Consider the following 21,169-nt stretch of genomic DNA (forward strand, 5'->3'; position numbering starts at 1 on the left):
CTTTATTTTATAGAAAATCCATTGCCAACAATGTGTGGTGTGAACCAAGGGGTCTGATATGCTGTAATAGTCTGCTGTGTTGCAGTGTGGGGTGATAAGAGCTGCAGGCAAACCCTTGGGCTTGAAAGAATGGGTCAAATGAGAGAACTCTTACATCTTCAGGTGTGTCTTTTGCAAACAGCCTGCTTTTTTTAACCGAACTTAAAAGACTCATTTAATAGGTGAGTTATGACTATTTATAGTTATTGTAATCTCGATATTTATTTCTTCTACCTTATTTTTTTCTGTTTCAATTTATATTTTCTTTTTCTCCTCATTTTCACTTAGGATTGATCCAGTACTCCATCGGGGACTGTCATTTATTGAGCACCTGCTGAGTGTTAGGTGTTTTGTAGTTTATTTTCACTGTCCTCACAATGAGCTTAGTAATATTCTAATTTTATAGATGAGAATGAAGACTTACAGAGGTTAAGTGTCTTTCCTAAAGTCCACAATTACAAGTGGCCTCATCAGGACTCAAATCATAGGAAGGGGAGTGGGAAATTGGTCTGTTCTGTTTGCCTAAATGGTCATTTACTGAACCCCTATTCTGGTCCTGGAAGGCAGAGAGAAACAAGAACCCACCTGGGAAGGGTAACTAGAGCCTATTAAAGGGTCATCGACTTCATGGAAGGCCTTTGGGATATTTGAGACCTAACCCCCGCATGCGGGAATCTCCACTAGAAGGAGAAGGTCGGCATGCAAACAGCTTTGCCATCTCTTGGGCACTTCCCTTCTACCCAGCTTTAGGGTTCAGTGCCTGGCAGCACTGAAGGGCAGGAGAGAACAGATGATGCTTGAAATGGATTTTGAAGGAACTAAAGATTTGTAATAGGAATTGAAAACAAGAGCATTTTGGGCAGCAGGACAACTTAATGAATTAAGTGGGTGTGGCTGCAAAATAAGGGCAGCTAGGAGATAGAGCGGAGAAGGCAATGGCAAGCCACTCCAGTACTATTGCCTAGAAAATCCCATGGATGGAGGAGCCTGGTAGGCTGCAGTCCGTGGGGTCGCTAGGGGTTGGACACAACTGAGCGACTTCACTTTCACTTTTCACTTTCACACATTGGAGAAGGAAATGGCAACCCACTCCAGTGTTCTTGCCTGGAGAATCCCAGGGACGGGGGAGCCTGGTGGGCTTCTGTCTATGGGGTCACACAGAGTCGGACACGACTGAAGTGACTTCAGCAGCAGCAGCAGGAGGTAGAGGGCTAGACAGGTGGCCTGGGAGACAGGGAAAACCTTGAACACTAGGATGAAACTTTGGTTTTAATCACTGAGCTGCACACATCCCTGAAAATGACCCCACTTGACTGAACATTCATACTTGTGGCTTTTTTTTTACTGTCAGCCTCTGGCTATGAAGTGGTATTAATTAGTAGAGAAATTCAAGAGGCCAAATGGCCTGACCCAAGATCACACAGTACATGGTGCTGCCTGGACTCCACTTTGGGTGGTCTGAGTCCTGGGCCGGGCACTTGGGTGAGACAAATGGGGACTGTTTAAGTGAAGGTTGCTGTACCCAAGGCATGACATTTCGACAGAAGGTAGTGGTTGGGGTTGGAGCTGTCTCTAGTATTTCTTCCTTCAGAGGTGAGAGTTGAATACACAGGAGAACATGAGGAGATGGAGATTGAGGCCAGTCCTGCCACACAGATCAGCTTTCCCAGCCATATGTGCATAGCATTATGCCCTTAGCTGTATCTGGCATTGTAATTCCACCTCTTTTACTATTTGAGTGCAAATGCATCTGAGTGATAGAGGCCTAGTTTGCTTTAATTTTTTAAAAGTATATGGTGTCAAGCAAAACCCATGAGTCATACTCAGTGGCCTGTGGTTTGACCGGTTTCACGCTGAAAACTAGAGGATCAATAGACCTTGTTCATGCTTACTTGAGTTTAGATGCTCATCGAGGTGTCCTGCCCAGTTAATTCTCACTTTTTTTTTTTAAACTCCATATGTGTAGTTGACGTTGCACTGTTGTTCAGTTGATAAGTTGTGTCTGACTCTGCAACACCATGGACTGCAGCACGCCAAGCTTCCCTGTCCTTCACTATCTCCATGAGTTTGCTCAAATTCATTTGAGCCCATTCATTCATGTCCATTGAGTCAGTGATACTATCTAATCATCTCATCTTCTGCTGCCCTCCTTCTTCTCCTGCCTTTAGTCTTTGCCAGCATCAGGGTGTTTTCCAGTGAGTTGGCTGTTTGCATCAGATAGCCAAAGTATTGGAGCTTCAGCTTCAGCATCAGTCCTTCCAAAGAATATTCACGGTCAATTTCCTTTAGAATTGACTGGTTTGATCTCCTTTCAGTCCAAGGGACTCTTAAGAATCTTCCAGCACCACAATTCAAAAGCATCAATTCTTTTGCACTCAGATTTTATGGTCCAACTCTCACATCCATACTTGATTAGTGGAAAAATCATAGCTTTGACTACACAGACCTTTGTTGGCAAAGTGCTGTCTCTGCTTTTTAATATGCTGTTTAGGTCTGTGATAGCTTTCCTTCCAAGGAGCAAATGTCTTTTAATTTCATGACTGCAGTCACTGTCCACAGTGATTTTGGAGCCCAAGAAAATAAAGTCTCACTGTTTCCACTTTTTTTCCTTCTTTTTACCATGAAGTGATGGGGCTGGATGCCATGATCTTAGTTTTTTTTTTTTTCCAGTTTCATTCACTTTATTATTCCACATAAAATTATGTGGTGGCTACAGCTGGGGCCTGCGTCCTCTGCATGGAGACTCTGGTGTGGGTCTTCACAAGATGGTCAGTGAATTCCTGATATGGAGACTTGGTGAACACCGTCTCTTTCCAGAGGTCAGGGGTGAGATAACTGTAGGTCTTGGAAATAGCATCAAAAGTGGCCTTGGCAAAGTTGCCCAGCGTGGCGGTGCAGCCCCTGGCGGAGGTGTAGCAGTTGTCAATGCCGGCCATCATCAGCAGCTTTTTGGGCACAGGGGCGGAGACGACGCCGGTGCCTCTGGGCACAGGGATGAGGCGCACCAGCACGGAGCCACAGCGGCCAGTCACCTTGCAAGGAACTGTGTGGGGCTTGCCAATCTTGTTTCCCCAGTAGCCTCTTCGCACGGGGACGATGGACAGTTTGGCCAGGATGATGGCCCCACGGATGGTAGTGGCTACTTCCTTGGAGCACTTGACACCCAGACCAACATGTCCATTGTAATCCCCGATGGCAACAAACGCCTTGAACCTAGTCCGCTGGCCAGCACGGGTCTGCTTTTGCACGGGCATAATCTTCAAAACCTCATCCTTGAGGGATGCTCCCAGGAAAAAATCAATAATCTCAGACTCCTTGATGGGCAGAGAGAAAAGGTAGATCTCCTCCAGAGACTTGATCTTCATGTCCTTGACCAGGCGGCCCAGCTTGGTAACGGGGAGCCACTCCTTGTCCTCGGCCTTGCCTCCGCGAGCTCCGCGGCCTCTGCCCCGGCCTCGACCCCAGCCGCGACCCCGGCCCCGGACGCCACTACCGAAGCCTCCGCGGAAGCCACTGCGGCCTCCCATTCCGGGGCCCCCGGGGCCTCCGGGCCGTCCCGCAGCACCGGCGTCATCCGCCATTTGGTGTTTTCACAAAGAAGAAGCTGATCTTAGTTTTTTTAAACTAAGTTTTTAAAAATGTTTTAAGTTTTTTAAAACGTTACATTAGGTTACACGAATATATGCTATGGCTCTGCAATAAATAATTTTAAAATTTTGGTACTTCAACTATTATTAGCAACAAATGACACAGGAACCACCTCTCAACTGATAATGACATCAGTGGTCAAAACTGACCTAGCGCCACTCCTGCCCTCTGCCATTTCTTTTACACCGAGTTGTGTACCAGCCATTGCTCTAAATAAGCACTTATTTATTCCTCATGATAACCTTGTAGAGACTTGGATTTCCGTTTTACAGTTCAGGAAACAGGCTTTGAGAGGGTGAGCTGGCTTTTGTACTCAGTGGGACCAGAATCCAAGCTCTTAGTAGAAAAGAGAGGCTGCTGTTCATCTGAGCATTAAGCATTAAAGTGCAGCCTCTTAAATCCTCCACAGAGCTCCTGCCTGTGTGCAGACATGCTCCCTTCCCTAGAGCCTGTCTGCACCCAGGCTCAGGAAAGAGTGATACCTTTCAAGATGTTCCCTCCTGTGGGATCCCATGCAGTCCCCCACATCCGGTCCCCTAGGGGTTCTGGTTTCTGTTATCTTGGCCTTTTCCTTTCCTCTTTGGAGGTGTCCTGCCAGTTCTCAGAACCCTTTTTTAAAAAACAAAACAAAAATACCCCTCTCCTTTCACATCTGGTCTCAACCTTACCTCTGATCTCAGGTCTGCTAATCTGTCACATGTGTGACACTGACCAGATACTCACAATGAAAGTTGATGGGTGTCTTACTGACCCTCCACATCTCCACTCCTGAGGCTTCTTGGGGAGATAAGGAATTGGTCAAGGGTCCTATTGGAGAAGGAAATGGCAACCCACTCCCAGTACTCTTGCCTGGAAAATCCCAGGGACGGGGGAGCCTGGTGGGCTGCCGTCTATAGGGTCGCACAGAGTCGGACACGACTGAAGCAACTTAGCAGCAGCAAGGGTCCTATAGTATCTGGTCCAACCCCTGCCCTGCCACAGGAACGTGTGAAGGGAGATTAAGACCGAGGGGATTTTGTGCAAGTTTACTGGGCTTTGAAGGGAGGAGACCTGGGTCTGCTGTTAAGTTATCATGTGACTTTGGGCAGGAACAGAAATAACTATCTCAGATGGTTGTTTTGAAGGTCCAGGATAACATGTATATACAGAGTTTTTTTCTTTTTTGGCCAGGGCCAGGCAGCATGTGGGATCTTGTTTCCTTGACCAGGGATCAAACACCTCCTCATGGGGAGGGTGGAGTTTTAAGCACTGGACCATCAAGAAGTCCCCTAAAGAGTTTTCTGTCAAGTTTTCAGGGCTGTGTCAGGTACCAGTGAGTGAAGAAGGAGCTGTTTTGAAGGCAGGAAATTTAGACTGGAGAATTAGATACCTGAGGAAAATCAGGATCTTAAAACAGCAGGACTTTAGGGCATCTACAGAGCCAAATCCAGCATTTGTAAATGGAGAAATGCAGGCCCCGAGGGCGTACGTGACCCCCTGCAGGCCTCGGTGTCCTGTTTGCCTCTATGCCAGAGCTCTTCCCTGCATACCAAGCCCCTTACCCACATCCATGTGGCAGGTTGTGGTGGGAGGGCCTTGCTAGGCTAGAAGGGCTGGGATCTCTTTTCAAGTCCTGCTGGGGACAAGTAACAAGCTTGGAGGGTTTGAGGTAGCACGGACTAAAACAACCGGAGGGGTTGTGCAGGTTGGCTTGTGCCAGGTGTCGGGAGAGCAAGTTAGCCAAGGTGGTGGTGGTCAGGCTGTCTGGCCCCACGACCTTTTGCTCTCCACGTTTTGTAAAGACAGTTATGTAACAGCTGAGACCACTTACAGCACTGCTCATGCATGTTATGATGTACCCACTTGGCCATGGGCCACTTTTGTTCTGCAAACATACATACAAGCTCCACCTGAACAGCCCCTGTGGCTATGTTACCGCTACGTTATGGCTATGTCTACCAGGAGAGGAGGGAATACAATGTGTCTGTTGCTATGGCTGCTGTGCCAGTAAGGAGAAAAGAAACATGTCTAGTTCTTAGGACTCCTTAAGTTTTCTTCAGCTTCCCTGTTTGCGCCTTGCCTACCTTGGGTTCAGCCAATAGTGAGATACAGCAATACACCAGGAGAACTATAAGAGGTAGCAGGCAGGGGTCAGCTCCACTTTGGGGCCCCAAGGTTTCAGGAAACCTCAGGAATCCAGATTCTTGTCCCTGAGACCTGCTCAGGACTACCCCAGAAGACAAAGGAGATCTGCTTGAAGTGATGGAGGCAGCCAGGTATACTTATATAATCAGGTCTCGTCAGTCAGCTTCAGTTAAGTACCTCGTCAATATACTCTCCAAATGGGCTGGGGGACAGGCACATAGCTCAAGTTGGTCCAGACTCAACCACAGGATTTCAGGATTTTTACTGGAAATCTGGTGTGGTGCAATACAGAGAATTGTCCAAGAGTGAGTGACCCAAGGAGGTTACCCAGGGCTGCTTGGAGACAGATTCCTTGCGGTCTGCAGGCTTCCTCCCTGGTTGGAGGAGTTAAACCCTCCCAGGTGGTCCCAAAAGTCCCCAGGTGCTGGGCAGTGGGCTTTTCCTGACAACTAGCGTAAATAGTTGGTACCTAAAATCACAGTGCTTAGTACCCTGCTAGTGTGATTGCCCCCACCCACAGTTCTCATACTTACCATATTAAAAGGGAGAAAAACAGATAAGTAGGTAGGAACATACACCCACAGTGTGTCCAATAGAATGTCCTGCTTCAGCATGTCTGTCTCTGGGGAACATACTGGCTCTTCTACTAACTGCTGGCTCATACGACTCCTCAATAATCCAGTAGTTCAGCGCCTCAGAACCACCTGGAGGGCTGAATAAAACACAGGTTGCTGGGCCCACCTTGAGCTTCTGATTGAAGGAGATGGGGACCTATAATTTACATTTCCAACAAGAAGCCGGGTGATGCCTATTGGCTAGTCCGCAGTACATTGTAGAATTTTCAGCCCCTCCTGCCCAGTGCCTGTTGCAGAGCAGAGTCTACTGTAAAAGAGACCCACCTGTCCTGAAAATGGAGCAGAGGCGCTATCTTCAAAGCGCTGGCAGGAATGCAAGTCTGGAGCTGCTACTTTGCTCCCGTGAGGGGAAGCCTGCCTGAGGGTGACACTTTCCAGAGGACATGAGTCTAGCCATGCTTGACACTGACTAGATCCACCCTCTGGACGTTTCACTGCTGTGGCAACAACAGTTTCCTTTTTGGCCTTTAGCCCGTTTGAACGGGGGGTGCTATCTGGCAATTCCAAGAGTCCTGCTGAGGTGGAGAAGACAGAGATGCACCAGGGGAGAAAATGGGAAAACACTTGGGGCCGAGGCTCCTGCAAGGGGCTGTCTCTAGGCAGACAGAATCGCCTGCCTGGCTTTCGGTGGCCTGCTGGTTAAGGTCCTAGGCCTTGGAATGAGGTGGGCTGAGATGTTAGCTCCAGGCAGAGTACCTAGCCTCTTGGAGCCCCAGTCGCCTTATTTATTACAGTTACTTACCTCAAGGAGCAAATTAGGGACCTTGGCGATCATCCTGGCATGAAGTAGCTGCTCAGTTGATAGACATTATTAGGATGATATTATATTAGCATGATGCATGTGTACTCTCCAGCTCTTTGCAACTCCATGGACTGTAACCCATCAGGCTCCTCTGCCCATGGGAGTTCCCAGGCAAGAATACTGCAGTGGGTTTTCCTTCACTTGATCTTCCTGACCCAAGGATCTTATGTCTCTTACATAACAATCTGTTGGGAAGATTCTTCTGGTGGGAAGGGCTACCTGGGAAGCCCCTATAATAGTTAAGATCACAATAGGAGGCCTCAGGCTATTAGCAGCAACCCTGGGTCCCTGGCAAAGGGCAGGAAATAACCTCAGAGGCCTCCTGGAGAGGGGGAGTATCTCAGAACCCTCCAGAGGCTTTGCGTGCATCTCAGGGCCAGTGCAGGGGCTCCAGGATTCTGGTTTGGGTGAAATTACTGAGGACTACTTGAGAAGTTCCACCACAGTTGGGCCTTCCTGGGGTGGGGGCAGGGGGGCTCCGTTAGACAAGGATCAATTAATTTCAAGATCATGTAAGACTGGGAAATCAAGATTGCTTTGGGATTTTAAAGGGTGTAACCCTTGGCTGATCCCTGGATTTAGGGTTGCCTTCCCCTTATTCTGTTCCCTCCAGGTCCCTTCTCTACTTTTCTTTTGCAACATCTGGCAAGTCATACTTTATGCAGAATTCTAGATGTTGATAGACGTTGGGATAAATAATGAGAGAAAAAAAGAAACCAAAAGAACTAAACTTTCTCCCAGTCATAATGCTCTACTTTTTCACTTGGGGAGGAATCAGTTCTGGCTCAGACAGTAAAGAATCTGCCTGCCAATGCAGGAGACGTCGGTTTGATCCCTGGATCAGGAAGATCCCCTGGAGAAGGAAAAGGCAACCCACTCCAGTATTGCCTGCAAAATTCCATGGACAGAGGAGCCTAGCGGGCTACAGTCCATGGGGTTTCACAACTTAGTGACTAAACCACCACTACCACCACCACCACAGCTGACTCAATGGCTTATAAATGTGATCTCATCAAATTAGGTAATTTAAGGAAGGTTATTTTTTAATCATCACCATTATCATTAAATTTTCTTTAGTAGTTGTGTTTTTATTATTGCTCTGGTAGTCTGTGCAGCTGTTGGGCCCAGGAATTATAAAGAGGAACACTAAAGAAAAGAAAAATGAGCTCTGAAAGATGTGAAAACCTTCAGGAGCTAAGGGAATGAAGCCATTTGCTGGGCTCCCCAGATAACAATCATCATCGTTGTCATCACCATTTGGTGGTGCCATCTCCTAGACTCTACAACTTCCATAGCCTACTGGGAGAGCTGACAATAGCTACTAGCTCTCTGCAAGCCATCAGTATAAAACTCCTTTCTGGAGTGAATAGAAACATAATTTGATGATTTTACTGAGAAAATAAAAGACATTCCTGCTCCATCCCTAGCCCCCCAACAGACACCTGCTATGCCTATGTGCATATAGATATACCTTGTGCATGGAAGAAAAAAGGGCAGAACAAGTGTATTCTAGACTAATCTGAAATTCACTACAGATGGTTTGGCTAATTCAGTTAAAATAAAATTCCTTTCTTTACCTATCCTGTCACCTTCACACATGGGAATTGGCTTTTGGAATTAAATTCCTTTATAAAGTTCCTATTGTATGATGGAGTAATTTCCTGACAGTGGGTGATGATGCTGGATCTGTGGTTTTTCAAACAGGTGGAGGAACTTAGAGTAAGGATCCAAAGATTGCCAATTAGGTTGGCCTGTGGTCCCCAATCGCAGAAGGGATTGAGGTCCTGAGGATTGGCTACCCCTCAGGGTAGTGGTTTTTGAAGTGTCTTGCTTCTGTAGAACCATAAACTTCTATTTCTACTTTTAAAAACTTTGAAGCCATTTAAAAGATGTAATAAAAACACACATGTTTAAACATGCTAGGCACCAAATTTAACACGTTGGGGACCACCTGGATTAGAGTTTGAAGTAAACCTTTTGCTGTTTCTGTTTAACAGAAGACTGTTTCGAGGTCACAAGGTGAGCTGTTCAAACTTTTTGCAACAACTTCTCTGTGTGAATTAGACCTTTTTTGGCCCTACGCAACCAAAACAAAAGATGGAAACAAACTGGTTGTGAAGGCTGATATTAGGAGGGCAACTGTTAGTCTCTAATGTCTGATTTCAAGTTTTTATAATATTAATTTATAACTTCTAAAGTCTCACATAATGGGCTCCCCTTTAAGAATTCAACTGAGGAAATGGTAAGCTCCTAAACAAAACAAAGCATAAAAACCATCCTTCAGACTTTGTTGCAGCATTTCTGGTGCTGAGAGTGCCCTCAGAATAAATCCAGAGTCCCGCTCTCACAGTGGCCAGTGGATTTTGCCCTTCAGTAATTTTTTTAATTGGAGAATTACCTCTCCCATGTTAAGGACAGATTTTGTGCAACTGTCTGTCAAGATGGGCCACCCTTCCCTGGGTACCACTTTAGGTCAGTCAGATCCCCACTCATGGGAATTTGAATTTTGAGTGGTCCCATGCAAGAACTGAAGTGGTTGGAGGTGACATCCCATAGCTTTGCCCTGAAAACATTGTCCATTGATTTCTTTGACCTGGCTCCTTTTACATCTTCAGGGTGCTATCCTTTGTAAGGCTTGTTGTTTGGCTTTTCCTTTGATTGTTTGAAGAATCCAGACCTCTCCAGTAGAGTACTGCCCTACTTTGTTTCTTAGGCTAGCCAGAATCAGTTCTGTTGTTTGCAACCAAAACATTCTGACTGACTTCCTCCAGATTTTGCAAATGGGAAAATGGTAGTAGCATCAAGAGGTCAGTGACTTGTTCAAGCCCACTTTGTTAGAACTTTGGGCACAAGTGTAAGGCCATGCTCTCCAGGAAGAAATGATCCTAAATCAATATTCACAACAGGAGAACAAGCACATCTAGGACAGAACTCACCTTTGTACTGTGCATATGAGAGAGAGACAGGAAGAGAAATGTGAATAATGGCTGGGAAATAGGAGGCGTGTACCCCAGATCTTCACAACTTTCAATTCTGGTCACTCAGGCAGGGTTTTGCAGAGACCCAGAACCATTCTCTCTGGACCCTAAGGCTTGAGGAGGAATTTCTGAAAAGGTGAAAGAATCTTAGGATCTCAACTGAAGGGGAACTTGGGCAGATAAATACCTAACCAGGGATCTGAGTCAACAGAAGCAAAACTGAGGGTCTGTGGGAATAGATCACATATGCTAACAATAGTAGCGGCAGTGTTAGTCGCTCAGTCGTGTCTGACTCTTTGCGACCCCATGGACTGTGGCTTGCCAGGCTCCTCTGTCCACAGGATTCTCCAGGCAAGAATACTGCAGTGGATTCCCTTCTCCAATGCTAACAATGGTTCTGACTTTTAACAAGGGCTGGTGTCCATGGTCCAAACTGTAAGCTCTGTAAGAAGGGGACCGGACTTGTTCACCACAATATTTACAGCACCTGGCACAAGGCCTCGTGCCTTGTCACTCAGTACACTTTTGCTGAAGGACTGAATGGGTTGGGCTTCCATGTGATTGTCTGGACCCAGCAGCCTAGTGATTTTGTCACTAATGGGCTGGGTCTTTGGCTTTGCATTTCTGGCCTCACCCGGGGGGAGAATGGTGCCTGGCTGGTGAGAAATGTCTAGAAAACAGAGGAGCAGTGGCTGCAGTATGTTCCCAATATTCTAATTACTGATGACTTTTACTCAACAGCACTTGTGGTACAGGGAACAAAATGTTCTGCGGGTTTGCAGCCTAGATCACAGAACACAAAAGCGCAACCGGGAGCTTCTCTCTCTCTGTGTCGCTTGCTTTGTTAAGGTATAAGAAGGAATACTATTTCAGATTTACAATAAGAACAGCAAGAGTGATGATCTCCCATTTTATAGACAAGTGAATAGAAGCCCAGAGAAATGCTGACTTTTCCCAATGTGCAGAATCGTGTCCCCAGCCTGGCCTGGAGCACCCATCATTTTTCTGCGTGTGTGTGCTCTGCCCGGGGAAGTTCCAGCTCTGTCTGGTCTCGGGTCTGATGTTTGCGTCCTTCATTCCACGCTGGTTGTGTTACTGCAAGCACAATGTGGGTCTCCAGTGGAGAAAGTTTCTTGGAAAGGGGTTTTGAGACATTTCAAAGACGGAAGATTGTAAGTAGACAAGCGGGTCGGGGTGGGGGATGGCCCACCTGTGCTGGCCCTTGAGCCCCACTGTCCTCACCTCCAAGGACAGAGATAAATGGTGGTTATCAGGGCTGCAGAAACTGCTTCACATTGTTGAGTCACAATACCTCTCTCTAGACTCTCTTTCTTGTGTACAACAGGCCTGGTTATTATTTTTTAAAAAATTATCTTCTTGTACCACTACTGTTTGCAGTTTCTTCTTTCTTGTTTATGGTAATTCCTTTGGGAAGAGCTCTAGTTCTGGGGAACATTGACAGGTGAAACCTCAACCTGTCTACCTTTTCTACTGGCAGGGATGCCCTCAGCCAAGCAGGGCAAGTAGGTGCAATCACTGAGAGCTCTTGCCTCTCAAAGTGCTGGGAGTTTTCATGTGACCGCCCCCACCCTGGCTGATCCTTTTTCACAGACCCTTTCACACCTTTAGTGCTTCTCTCCCCAAAACAACACCTCCCAGGGTCCTTCCAAAGATAAGATGCTTCATCTCAGTTTCCACAGACTCAGAATCTCTAAGGATGGGGCTGTAGGTGACAGTTTGGGACACTTGAGGAGACAGGTCCCTGATAACCCAGGATAAAAACTGCTGCCGAGTTACCATGTCAGGCTCACTGCCTCCTTCCTAGTTGACAGAGCTGAGGTAAGGAGTGAGAAAAAGTCCAGGCTTTCAGAATTAAAAATGGCTGGGACCACTGGTTGGAGTTCTTTTAGCCTGGGAGTGGGAGAAACACATCTTCTTCTTCTTGAGAACTTGAATTATGAATGGTCCCACGCAAGAACCGAAGTGTCTGGAGGTAATTTGCCCTGAAAACACTGTTCATTGGTTTCTTTGACCTGGCTCCTTTCATGTCCTTCAGGGTCCTATCCTTTCTGAGGCTTGTCACATGGCTTATCCTTTGATTCTTTGAGGCCCCCAGAAGTCTCTAGTAGACTGCCCCCTTCTCCCCCACTCCTTTGTTTCTGAGGCTAACCTTTTTGGTGGAGCCTCCTAAGGCTGTAGGATCCTCAGGCCAGAACCTTCTGGCCGTTGGACCCACAGCAATGTCCAGTGACAATCAGCCACCCCAGCTTGTATTCACAGACCCAGACCCCTTAGGGCAGACAGCACAGTGAGACTGGATACGGAGTTGCAGTCATTTTGTTTTTGTGGAGGTGAGGGGAGCTCCTTAGAAGGGGGGTAGGGTGAAAGACTGAATGTGTGCTCAGTAATGTCCGACTCTTTGTGACCCCCACGGACTGTCGCCTGCCAGGCCCCTTTGTATACCAGACAAGAATACTGAAGCAGGTTGCCATTTCCTACTCCTACTCCAGGGAATCATCTTCCCTACCAGGGACCATCAAATTGACGTCTCTTGTACCTCCTGCATTGGCAGCCGAGTTCTTTACCACAGCGCTGCCTGGGAGGCCCAGCAGTTCCTTAACGGTTGCTTTCTGCCTCCCTGATTTTGGAGGCAGCTTCGGGTGTTCCCAGTCCATTTTAGTTCACTGATTCCTAGAATGTCGACGTTCACTCTTGCCATCTCCTGTTTGACCACTTCCAATTTGCCTTGACAAATTGTGGGCAGGAATCCCTTAGAAGAAATGGAGTAGCCATCATGGCCAACAAAAGAGTCTGAAATGCAGTACTTGGATGCAATCTCAAAAATGACAGAATGATCTCTGTTCGTTTCCAAGGCAAACCATTTAATATCACAGTAACCCAAGCCTATGCCCCAACCAGTAACGCTGAAGAAGTTGACATTGAACGGTTCTATGAAGACGTACAAGACCTTTTAGAACTAACACCCAAAAAAGATGTCCTTTTCATTATAGGGGACTGGAATGAAAAAGTAGGAAGTCAAGAAACACCTGGGGTAACAGGCAAATTTGGCCTTGGAATAAAAAATGAAGCAGGGCAAAGGCTAATAGAGTTCTTTCAAGAGAACGCACTGGTCATAGCAAATACCCTCTTCCAACAACACAAGAGAAGACTCTACACATGGACATCACCAGATGCTCAACACCGAAATCAGATTGATTCTATTCTTTGCAGCCAAAGATGGAGAAGCTCTATACAGTCAGCAAAAACAAGACCGGGAGCTGACTGTGGCTCAGATCATGAACTCCTTATTGCCAAATTCAGACTTAAATTGATGAAAGTAGGGAAAACCACTAGACCATTCAGATATGACCTAAATCAAATCCCTTATGATTATACAGTGGAAGTGAGAAATAGGTTCAAGTGACTAGATCTGATAGATAGAGTGCCCGATGAACTATGGACGGAGGTTCATGACATTGTATAGGAGACAGGGATCAAGACCATCCCCATGGAAAAGAAATGCAAAAAAGCAAAATGGCTGTCTGAGGAGGCCTTACAAATAGCTGTGAAAAGAAGAGAAGCGAAAAGCAAAGGAGAAAAGGAAAGATATAAGCATCTGAATGCAGAGTTCCAAAGAATAGCAAGGAGAGATAAGAAAGCCTTCCCCAGCGATCAATGCAAAGAAATAGAGGAAAACAACAGAATGGGAAAGACTATAGATCTCTTCAAGAAAATTAGAGATACCAAGGGAACATTTCATGCAAAGATGGGCTCGATAAAGGACAGAAATGGTATGGACCTAAAAGAAGCAGAAGATATTAAGAAGAGGTGGCAAGAATACACAGAAGAACTGTGCAAAAAAGATCTTCATGACCCAGATAATCACGATGTTGTGATCACTCACCTAGAGCCAGACATCCTGGAATGCGAAGTCAAGTGGGCCTTAGGAAGCATCACTACGAACAAAGCTAGTGGTGGTGATGGAATTCCAGTTGAGCTATTTCAAATCCTGAAACATGATGCTGTGAAAGTGCTGCACTCAATATGCCAGCAAATTTGGAAAACTCAGCAGTGGCCACAGGACTGGAAGAGGTCAGTCTTCATTCCAATCCCAAAGAAAGGGAATGCCAAAGAATGCTCAAACTACCACACAATTGCACTCATCTCACACGCTAGTAAAGTCATGCTCAAAATTCTCCAAGCCAGGCTTCAGAAATATGTGAACAGTGAACTTCCAGATGTTCAAGCAGGTTTTAGAAAAGGCAGAGGCACCAGAGATCAAATTGCCAACATCCGCTGGATCATGGAAAAAGCAAGAGAGTTCCAGAAAAACATCTATTTCTGCTTTATTGACTATGCCAAAGCCTTTGACTGTGTGGATCACAGTAAACTGGAAAATTCTGAAATAGATGGGAATACCAGACCACCTGACCTGTCCCTTGAGAAACCTGTATGCAGGTCAGGAAGCAACAGTCAGAACTGGACATGGAACAACAGACTGGTTCCAAATAGGAAAAGGAGTACGTCGAGGCTGCATATTGTCACCTTGCTTATTTAACTTATATGCAGAGTACATCAGGAGGAACGCTGGGCTGGAAGAAGCACAAGCTGGAATCAAGATTGTCGGGAGAAATATCAATAACATCAGATATGCAGATGACACCACTCTTATGGCCGAAAGTGAAGAAGAACTATAAAGCCTCTTGATGAAAGTGAAAGAGGAGTGAGAAAGTTGGCTTAAAACTCAACATTCAGAAAACTAAGATCATGGCATCTGGTCCCATCACTTCATGGAAAATAGATGGGGAAACAGTGGAAACAGTGTCAGACTTTATTTTTTGGGGCTCCAAAATCACTGCAGATGGTGATTGCAGCCATGAAATTAAAAGACGCTTACTCCTTGGAAGGAAAGTTATGACCAACCTAGACAGCATATTAAAAAGCAGAGACATTACTTTGCCAACCAAGGTCCGTCTAGTCAAGGCTGTGGTTTTTCCAGTGGTCATGTATGGATGTGAGAGTTGGACTGTGGAGAAAGCTCAGCGCCGAAGAATTGATGCTTTTGAACTGTGGTTTTGGAGAAGACTCTTGAGAGTCCCTTGGACTGCAAGGAGATCCAACCAGTCCATCCTAAAGGAAGTTAGTCCTGGGTGTTCATTGGAAGGACTGATGTTGAAGCTGAAACTCCAGTACTTTGGCCACCTCATGCAGAGTTGACTCACTGGAAAAGACCCTGATGCTGGGAGGGATTGGGGGCAGGAGGAGAAGGGGACGACAGAGGATGAGATGGCTGGATGGCATCACCGACTCGATGGACATGAGTTTGTTTGAACTCCAGGAGTTGGTGATAGACAGGGAGGCCTGGCGTGCTGGGATTCATGGCGTCGCAAAGAGTCGGACACGACTGAGCGACTGAACTGAACTGAACTCGGGTGCCCCCAAGGTTAAAGGTAGGGGGCGGTACTCTCTCTGGCGCCCAGATCCAGAAAAGCGCTTACCGGGAGTGCAGCCTCAGGGCTAGGTAACCGCGTTTCCCCAGACCCGGGAGAGAGCAGGTGCGCAGCTCGCGGAACTTCTGCGGTGCAGGGGGACTCAGCGAAGGGAAAAGGATGGTTCGGGTTCCTTAAAGAAACAGCCACACACTTTCGAGAAGACTACATGTATTTGGATTTTAGCCCAGTGGGACACGATTGAAGTGACTTGGCAGCCGCAGCAGCAGCCAAGACTTCCTGAAGCCCCGCCCCCTTAGAGCCCCGCCCCGACGTCAATAGCCACCTCCACTCCGTACTCGGAAGCCCCTCCCACCAGAGCTCTCGGGCCCCAGAAAGGCCCCAGGGTCCCGGGAGCCCGGCTCCGCCGCCCTGAGGCGCGCTCAGCAGGTGGGGTTGAGCACGCGGCAGGAGCAGGCGCTGCGGAAGAAGCGGCACTGGCAGAAGGCGCACGGGTCGCAGCAGGCGGGAGCTGGAGGCTTGCAGCTGTCGCGGGTGGCCACGCAGGGGGTAGGCGGCGGGGGCCGGGGCCGTGCCACGTTCTTCACCGGAGCCTTTCTCTGTGGGGAAACGCCGGGGCTGCGCGAGCCATCCACGTCCGCCCCACTCGTCCTCACCCCTGCCTGGGAACTCCTCGGATTAGACGTCCCCACCTGCTGTCCACCGCCCGCTCGACTCATGCCCACAGAGCACCCTAGCAGGGCCCCGCCTGCTCCGCCATCAACACTTAACTGGCTCGGGCCTGGCCTCTTTTCTCCCTACGGGATCCCACTCAGCTGCACGGTTTTTAACTACCGTCTCTTTTGTCTTCCCCTTCCAGTGTATCCGCAAGCCCTGTTGGTTCTGCCTTCACGGTAGGTCCGGAGTCTAGCCACTTCTTCACTACCGCTGAAACCCTGGGCTTGGCCACTGTCTGCTGCCGTTGCCCCCTTACTGTCCAGTCTCCAGCGCACAAGGGACTAAACACATCCTCCTTCCCCTTACTGGGATCCCTGAGGCCCTCTGTGATTTGGCCCGCCTACCACTCCCACTGGCCTTAAACACACTGCCCCACCCGCCCGCCCTCTGTGCACCAAACACAGCAAATGAGTTCTTGTTGCAGGCGCTTTGTTTTGGGGCTTCTTTTCCTGGGGACATTCTTTGCTATGCTGTCCAGTGCAGGCAGCCACCCACCGTATGTGGCTGCTGAGTACTTTAAATGTGTCTAGTGCAACTGAGGAACCGAGTTTTTAATTTTTATTTAATTTTAATTAAAATTCAAAGCTGAAGTAAAATGTTTCCCATTAAAGACAACTACATTGTTTTGTTAGGACTGTATTTCACTAGTGTTAAAAACTGGGCATCGGAATTGAGAGTGTAAAAGTCAAAGACTTAGCGCAAAAAAGGTAAAATATCAATAACTTTATGTTGGTTACATATTAAAATGATAATATTTGGAATCTACTGGGTTAAATAAAATATTAATTGCACCTTTTTTTTTTCTTTTAAAAATCTGGCTCCTAGGATTTTAATTTGTGTGTGTCTCTCGTTGCATTTCCATTGAACACTGCGGCTCAAGACTACGGAGTTTCTGAGTCTTTTAAGTGCTGCCTCCTTCTAGAGAACGTCCCCTGACCACTTTCCCTTCCCTGTGTCTCACTGCCATGCTTTCATTCCTTCACAGTGTTTATCATTATCTGAACAGCACTGGTTAATGTGCTGTTCTGTTTCTCCCAGAAGAGCGTAAACTCCATGAGAGCAGTAATATATCTCTCTTGTTCACTACTGTATTCCCAGAATCTAGCATGTAAATAGATTTTACAGTTCTGTCAATCATCTGACCTGCGTGTTCACTTTACAGAAGGCTCAAAGAGAACGGGGAACTTTATTGTGATCACAGTGCCCGGTCATACCTTCCAATGCCTAGTACAGTATTCCCGACTCTGTTTACAATGATCTGATCAAATGAGGCACACTAAAATAGAAACACTGTGCATTTCAACAGTGCCTTAATCTAGTATTTCTCAAAGTGTGGGAACCTGTATCATGGTGGTACAATTTTAGGCAGTACATGAATATTAAATGACACTGAATCACACAGTGAGAGAGGATTCTTTTTTCAATCTCTTTCAAATGGAAAGGCTCAGGTTGATGTTAATATATCCTTAGTGTTTCCCCAACACTTTCTAATCCTTCTTTGTTAATACGGAGAGCAAGTCTCAGATTTAGAACTTTCGGCAAGCAACACCAACCAGCTAGAATTTGCTAACAAGGTTTTATTTTCATTTTACTTCTTTTCATGGATACTTCCGATTTATGCCAAGTGATACTGGTTTTCTATCATGATTATATAGTTTTTTTTTTTTTAATTTATTTTGTTTTTGTTTGTCCTAAGTCTTTGTTGCTTTGAGGGCTTTGCTGTAGTTGTGGTTAGTGGGGGCTACTCTCTAGTTGCAGTGTTTGGGCCTCTCATTGCAGTGGCTTCTCTTGTTGCCTTGCATGGGCTCTAGGGTGCACAGGCTTCAGTAGTTAGTTGCAGCTCCCCAGCTCTAGAGTATAGGCTCAATAACTGCGGTGCACGGGCCTAGTTGCTCTGAAGCATGTGGCGGTCTTTCCAACCCAAGGATCCAACCCATGTCTTCTTCACTGGCAGGCGGATTCTTTACCACAGAGCCACCAGAGAAGTCCTGTTACGTAGTATTTTTGTTTTTAAGTTTTAAACAAAAATAAGTGGAACTCAGATATGGTAAAAGTTGTAGAAATGGTTCTGAAATGACTGAGGTTTGGGAAACATCGCATTCATCCAAAAGAATGAATGACAATGAAATTTCAGGCAGGGTTCAAACTAGTTTAGGAAGTTTGAGCTAGTTATTTTAGGCAGGGTTCAAGCTAGTTTAGTTGAGGTAAGCAATTTTACTCAGCATCCTGGACCTCAGCTCTTGAAGGTCTGTTTCAGGGCTCAAGGTCAGGAAGGTTTTGGTAGCTTTCAGTTTCTCTGGGGCATGCAACCCTGGAAAATCTTTCATTTAGTTTCTAGCCAGAGCTTGGGTGTCCTCCCCCTTTAAGTCCAGTCCCATCCTGACAATGTGGACTCCCAGGCCTACCTTGGAAGGTCTTTTCTTCTTTTCTGCTTCATTTCTGCTGATCTTTTTGGATTTCTTGTTCAGTGCTTCAAAGAGAAACAGAAGGAACAAAGCCATTTTCTGAGGGTCCTTAACTCCAGTGAAGTGGGAGGAGCAGAGAGGGCTCTAGGAAGCCGCAGTGTGGGGGAGAGGATGAAGGTTTGGTTGGATAGATCATATCTTGGGACTTAGGCCAACAGCTTCTGCAGTCTGGCTGCAGACCTGGAGCCGGAGACTGACAGCAGAGTTCTCTGAAGGAAAACGAAAGGGAAAATCCAAGAAGGCCCTGGAAAATGGCCTCAGTATCTCTACAAGGATGGTCTGTTTCCGGTATTCCAGTTTCCTATCTCTCAGCGCTTTGGAGCCAGGCAGACCTGATTTGAATCCTGACTCTGCCACATTACAGCTTTGTGGTCTTGGACAACCTACTTAATCTCCTTAAGACTTAGTTTTCTCATATGCAAGTAGGTACTGTAATACCTACCTTGAAGAGTTGTGAGGATAAATGAGGTATGTTTATATAGTGGAAAATCTGACACAGATCAATGTTAATGTGCTCCAGTCCCTTCTCATATATCTAGAATATCCTCTTTTGAAGTGAGAGGCAAGTCAGTAAGGAATATTCATTTTGAGCTTAGATTCTGGAGTTAAACGGAACCTAACCCAGAACCTGGGTGTGTATTCGGTTCAATCAGTTCAGTTCAGTCGCTCAGTTGTGTCTTACTCTTTGTGACCTATGGACCATCTCTGCCAATTACAAACTATATGTTAGCTACTTAACTTTTTTAACTTTTAATTTACTTAGCTGTGAAATAAAATAGGAATAAAAATAGTATTCACTTCAGAGTGCCTATCAGAAAATAAGTATATATGTTATTATAATTATTGTCAGATGAAATGGAACTAGAAATTCTCCAATGCTAGGCTCTAATACCCCTGATATTTTCTTCTGAGCAGTCATTTTCAATTCTCAACCCTGACATGAAAGAACTAGTTCATCCCAGACTTGGTTATATTCTGCAGCATTTTCTAAAAATTTTACCATTGATAGGAGTTATGTGATTTAGTAAGTTTCAGAAATGCCAAGTTAAACCAAATTCATCAAGTGTCTTGACTTTAGGGCTTCTCAGAGCCTCTAACATGCTAAGCTGCATATTAGATTGGTGAGAGGCAGAGCTTTCTTAACCAAATGAGTTAAGGGGCACTTGATTCCTCCAGAATTGTTCTGAGGAATGAGCACAAAGGAGCTCTGACCAATGGCAATGGATCCTGAGTGTTTGACCCCCTGCAGCCCCTTCTCATGGGCCAGAGCCCAGAGGCTGGGCCCCAGGCCAGGCTACTTACCCACGATAGAGACAGAAGGGAAATCCAACAGGTTCATGGAAGAGTTGTTCTTCAGGTTCCTTTCATCTCTGGGCTTTTCCTCAGGTGCCAGGTGGCTGTAGGCAGTGAGGAAGCACAGGCAGACCAGCAGGGTAGCCAGGAGGAGGCGGTTGACATCCATCCCAGGAGGCCTAAGAGAGACAGAGAAGGCAGTCAGGTGGGCCAGGGGTTCTGGCAAATGCAAGTGCCCTCTGGCTTTCTTTATGTTTCTTTGGGCTGGTGCTCTGACCCCCATCCCAGCGTCCCAGTGGAGCTGGAGGACCAGCAAGGCTTAGGACAGGGAAGGAGAACTCATGAAGGAAAAAGAGAGGAAAGAAGAGATGGGAGAGGAAGAAAGACAAGGAAGGGAGGGAGACTGCAAAGAGAAAAAGAATGCATTGCAATTGATCTCTGCCTTCCAGAGGGTGGGGTGCTGTTTTTGTTTCATTTTATAAGTCGGTGGCTCCAGGAGACCCAAGGCCTAAGCAGAATTGTTGATAGGTCCCCAGTAATGCCTCACAGTGGCAGAGGTCTTACTAAAGTACAGAGAATAAGGCTCATGGGTTAAGACTCAAGAGAAGGTGCATGGATAAATGGCTCCTTTAGACAAATGTGTATGTCATTGCATATGTTATATTCTGACATCCAGAGGAAATGAATGCAGGTATATTTTGTGTCAGAAGGATAGGATGGACCTGTTCACATGGGCTAGCTAGATTTATTGATTTATTGCTAGCTGGGTTTTGATGAAGAAGACAGATTCCAGAGTGGATTTCTTCCGACAAATGTCTGTTTGGCTCAGTCAGGGCTCACAGCTTCAGCATCATCTTATCGTCTCTGAGAGTGGGATCCCCACTCCTCACCCACCCTGTGCATGTTCTTGTTATTGTATCTGGACTTATTAGTTAGGTGGCGCTAGAGGTGAAGAACCCGCCTGCCAATGTAGGAGATGTAAGAGACGGGTTGGGAAGATCCTCTGGAGGAGGGCATG

General features: G+C 46.5%; 1 protein-coding gene and 1 pseudogene across 2 annotated transcripts; both read right to left on the minus strand.

Annotated features, from left to right (window-relative positions):
• Window positions 1-2,692: 2,692 nt before the first annotated feature.
• Window positions 2,693-3,638, minus strand: LOC148775357 (small ribosomal subunit protein uS5 pseudogene; annotated as a pseudogene).
• A 12,405-nt stretch (window positions 3,639-16,043) lies between these two features.
• ASIP (agouti signaling protein) lies at window positions 16,044-20,323 on the minus strand. 2 transcript variants are annotated; one of them, XM_055435874.2, is made up of 3 exons: window positions 20,161-20,323; window positions 18,799-18,863; window positions 16,044-16,275 (listed from the first exon to the last, which is right to left on the minus strand). In XM_055435874.2, the coding sequence occupies exons 1-3, from the start codon at window positions 20,318-20,320 to the stop codon at window positions 16,099-16,101; spliced, it is 402 nt and encodes a 133-aa protein (XP_055291849.2). In that variant the 5' UTR covers window positions 20,321-20,323; the 3' UTR covers window positions 16,044-16,098. The 2 variants fall into 2 exon arrangements, 1 of the variants encoding a protein (XP_055291849.2); XR_016039223.1 differs by lacking the exons at window positions 18,799-18,863; window positions 20,161-20,323 and adding an exon at window positions 16,511-16,669 and having other exon boundaries at window positions 16,140-16,275.
• Window positions 20,324-21,169: the final 846 nt, after the last annotated feature.

The sequence above is a fragment of the Moschus berezovskii genome, chromosome 15, assembly GCF_049115385.1.
Source record: "Moschus berezovskii isolate FMDL1 chromosome 15, NW_MosBer_1.0, whole genome shotgun sequence".
In the NCBI taxonomy this organism is placed as follows: Eukaryota; Metazoa; Chordata; class Mammalia; order Artiodactyla; family Moschidae; genus Moschus; species Moschus berezovskii.

Excerpts from the sequence above, each read along its gene's own strand:
- ASIP (XM_055435874.2), bottom strand. The coding sequence starts at position 20,320 with ATGGATGTCAACCGCCTCCTCCTGGCTACCCTGCTGGTCTGCCTGTGC. Across the intron at positions 18,864-20,160 it reads CCCTTCTGTCTCTATCGTGG|CACTGAACAAGAAATCCAAA; the intron begins GTAAGTAGCCTG and ends TTCTCTTTGAAG. Across the intron at positions 16,276-18,798 it reads AGAAGAAAAGACCTTCCAAG|AGAAAGGCTCCGGTGAAGAA; the intron begins GTAGGCCTGGGA and ends GTTTCCCCACAG.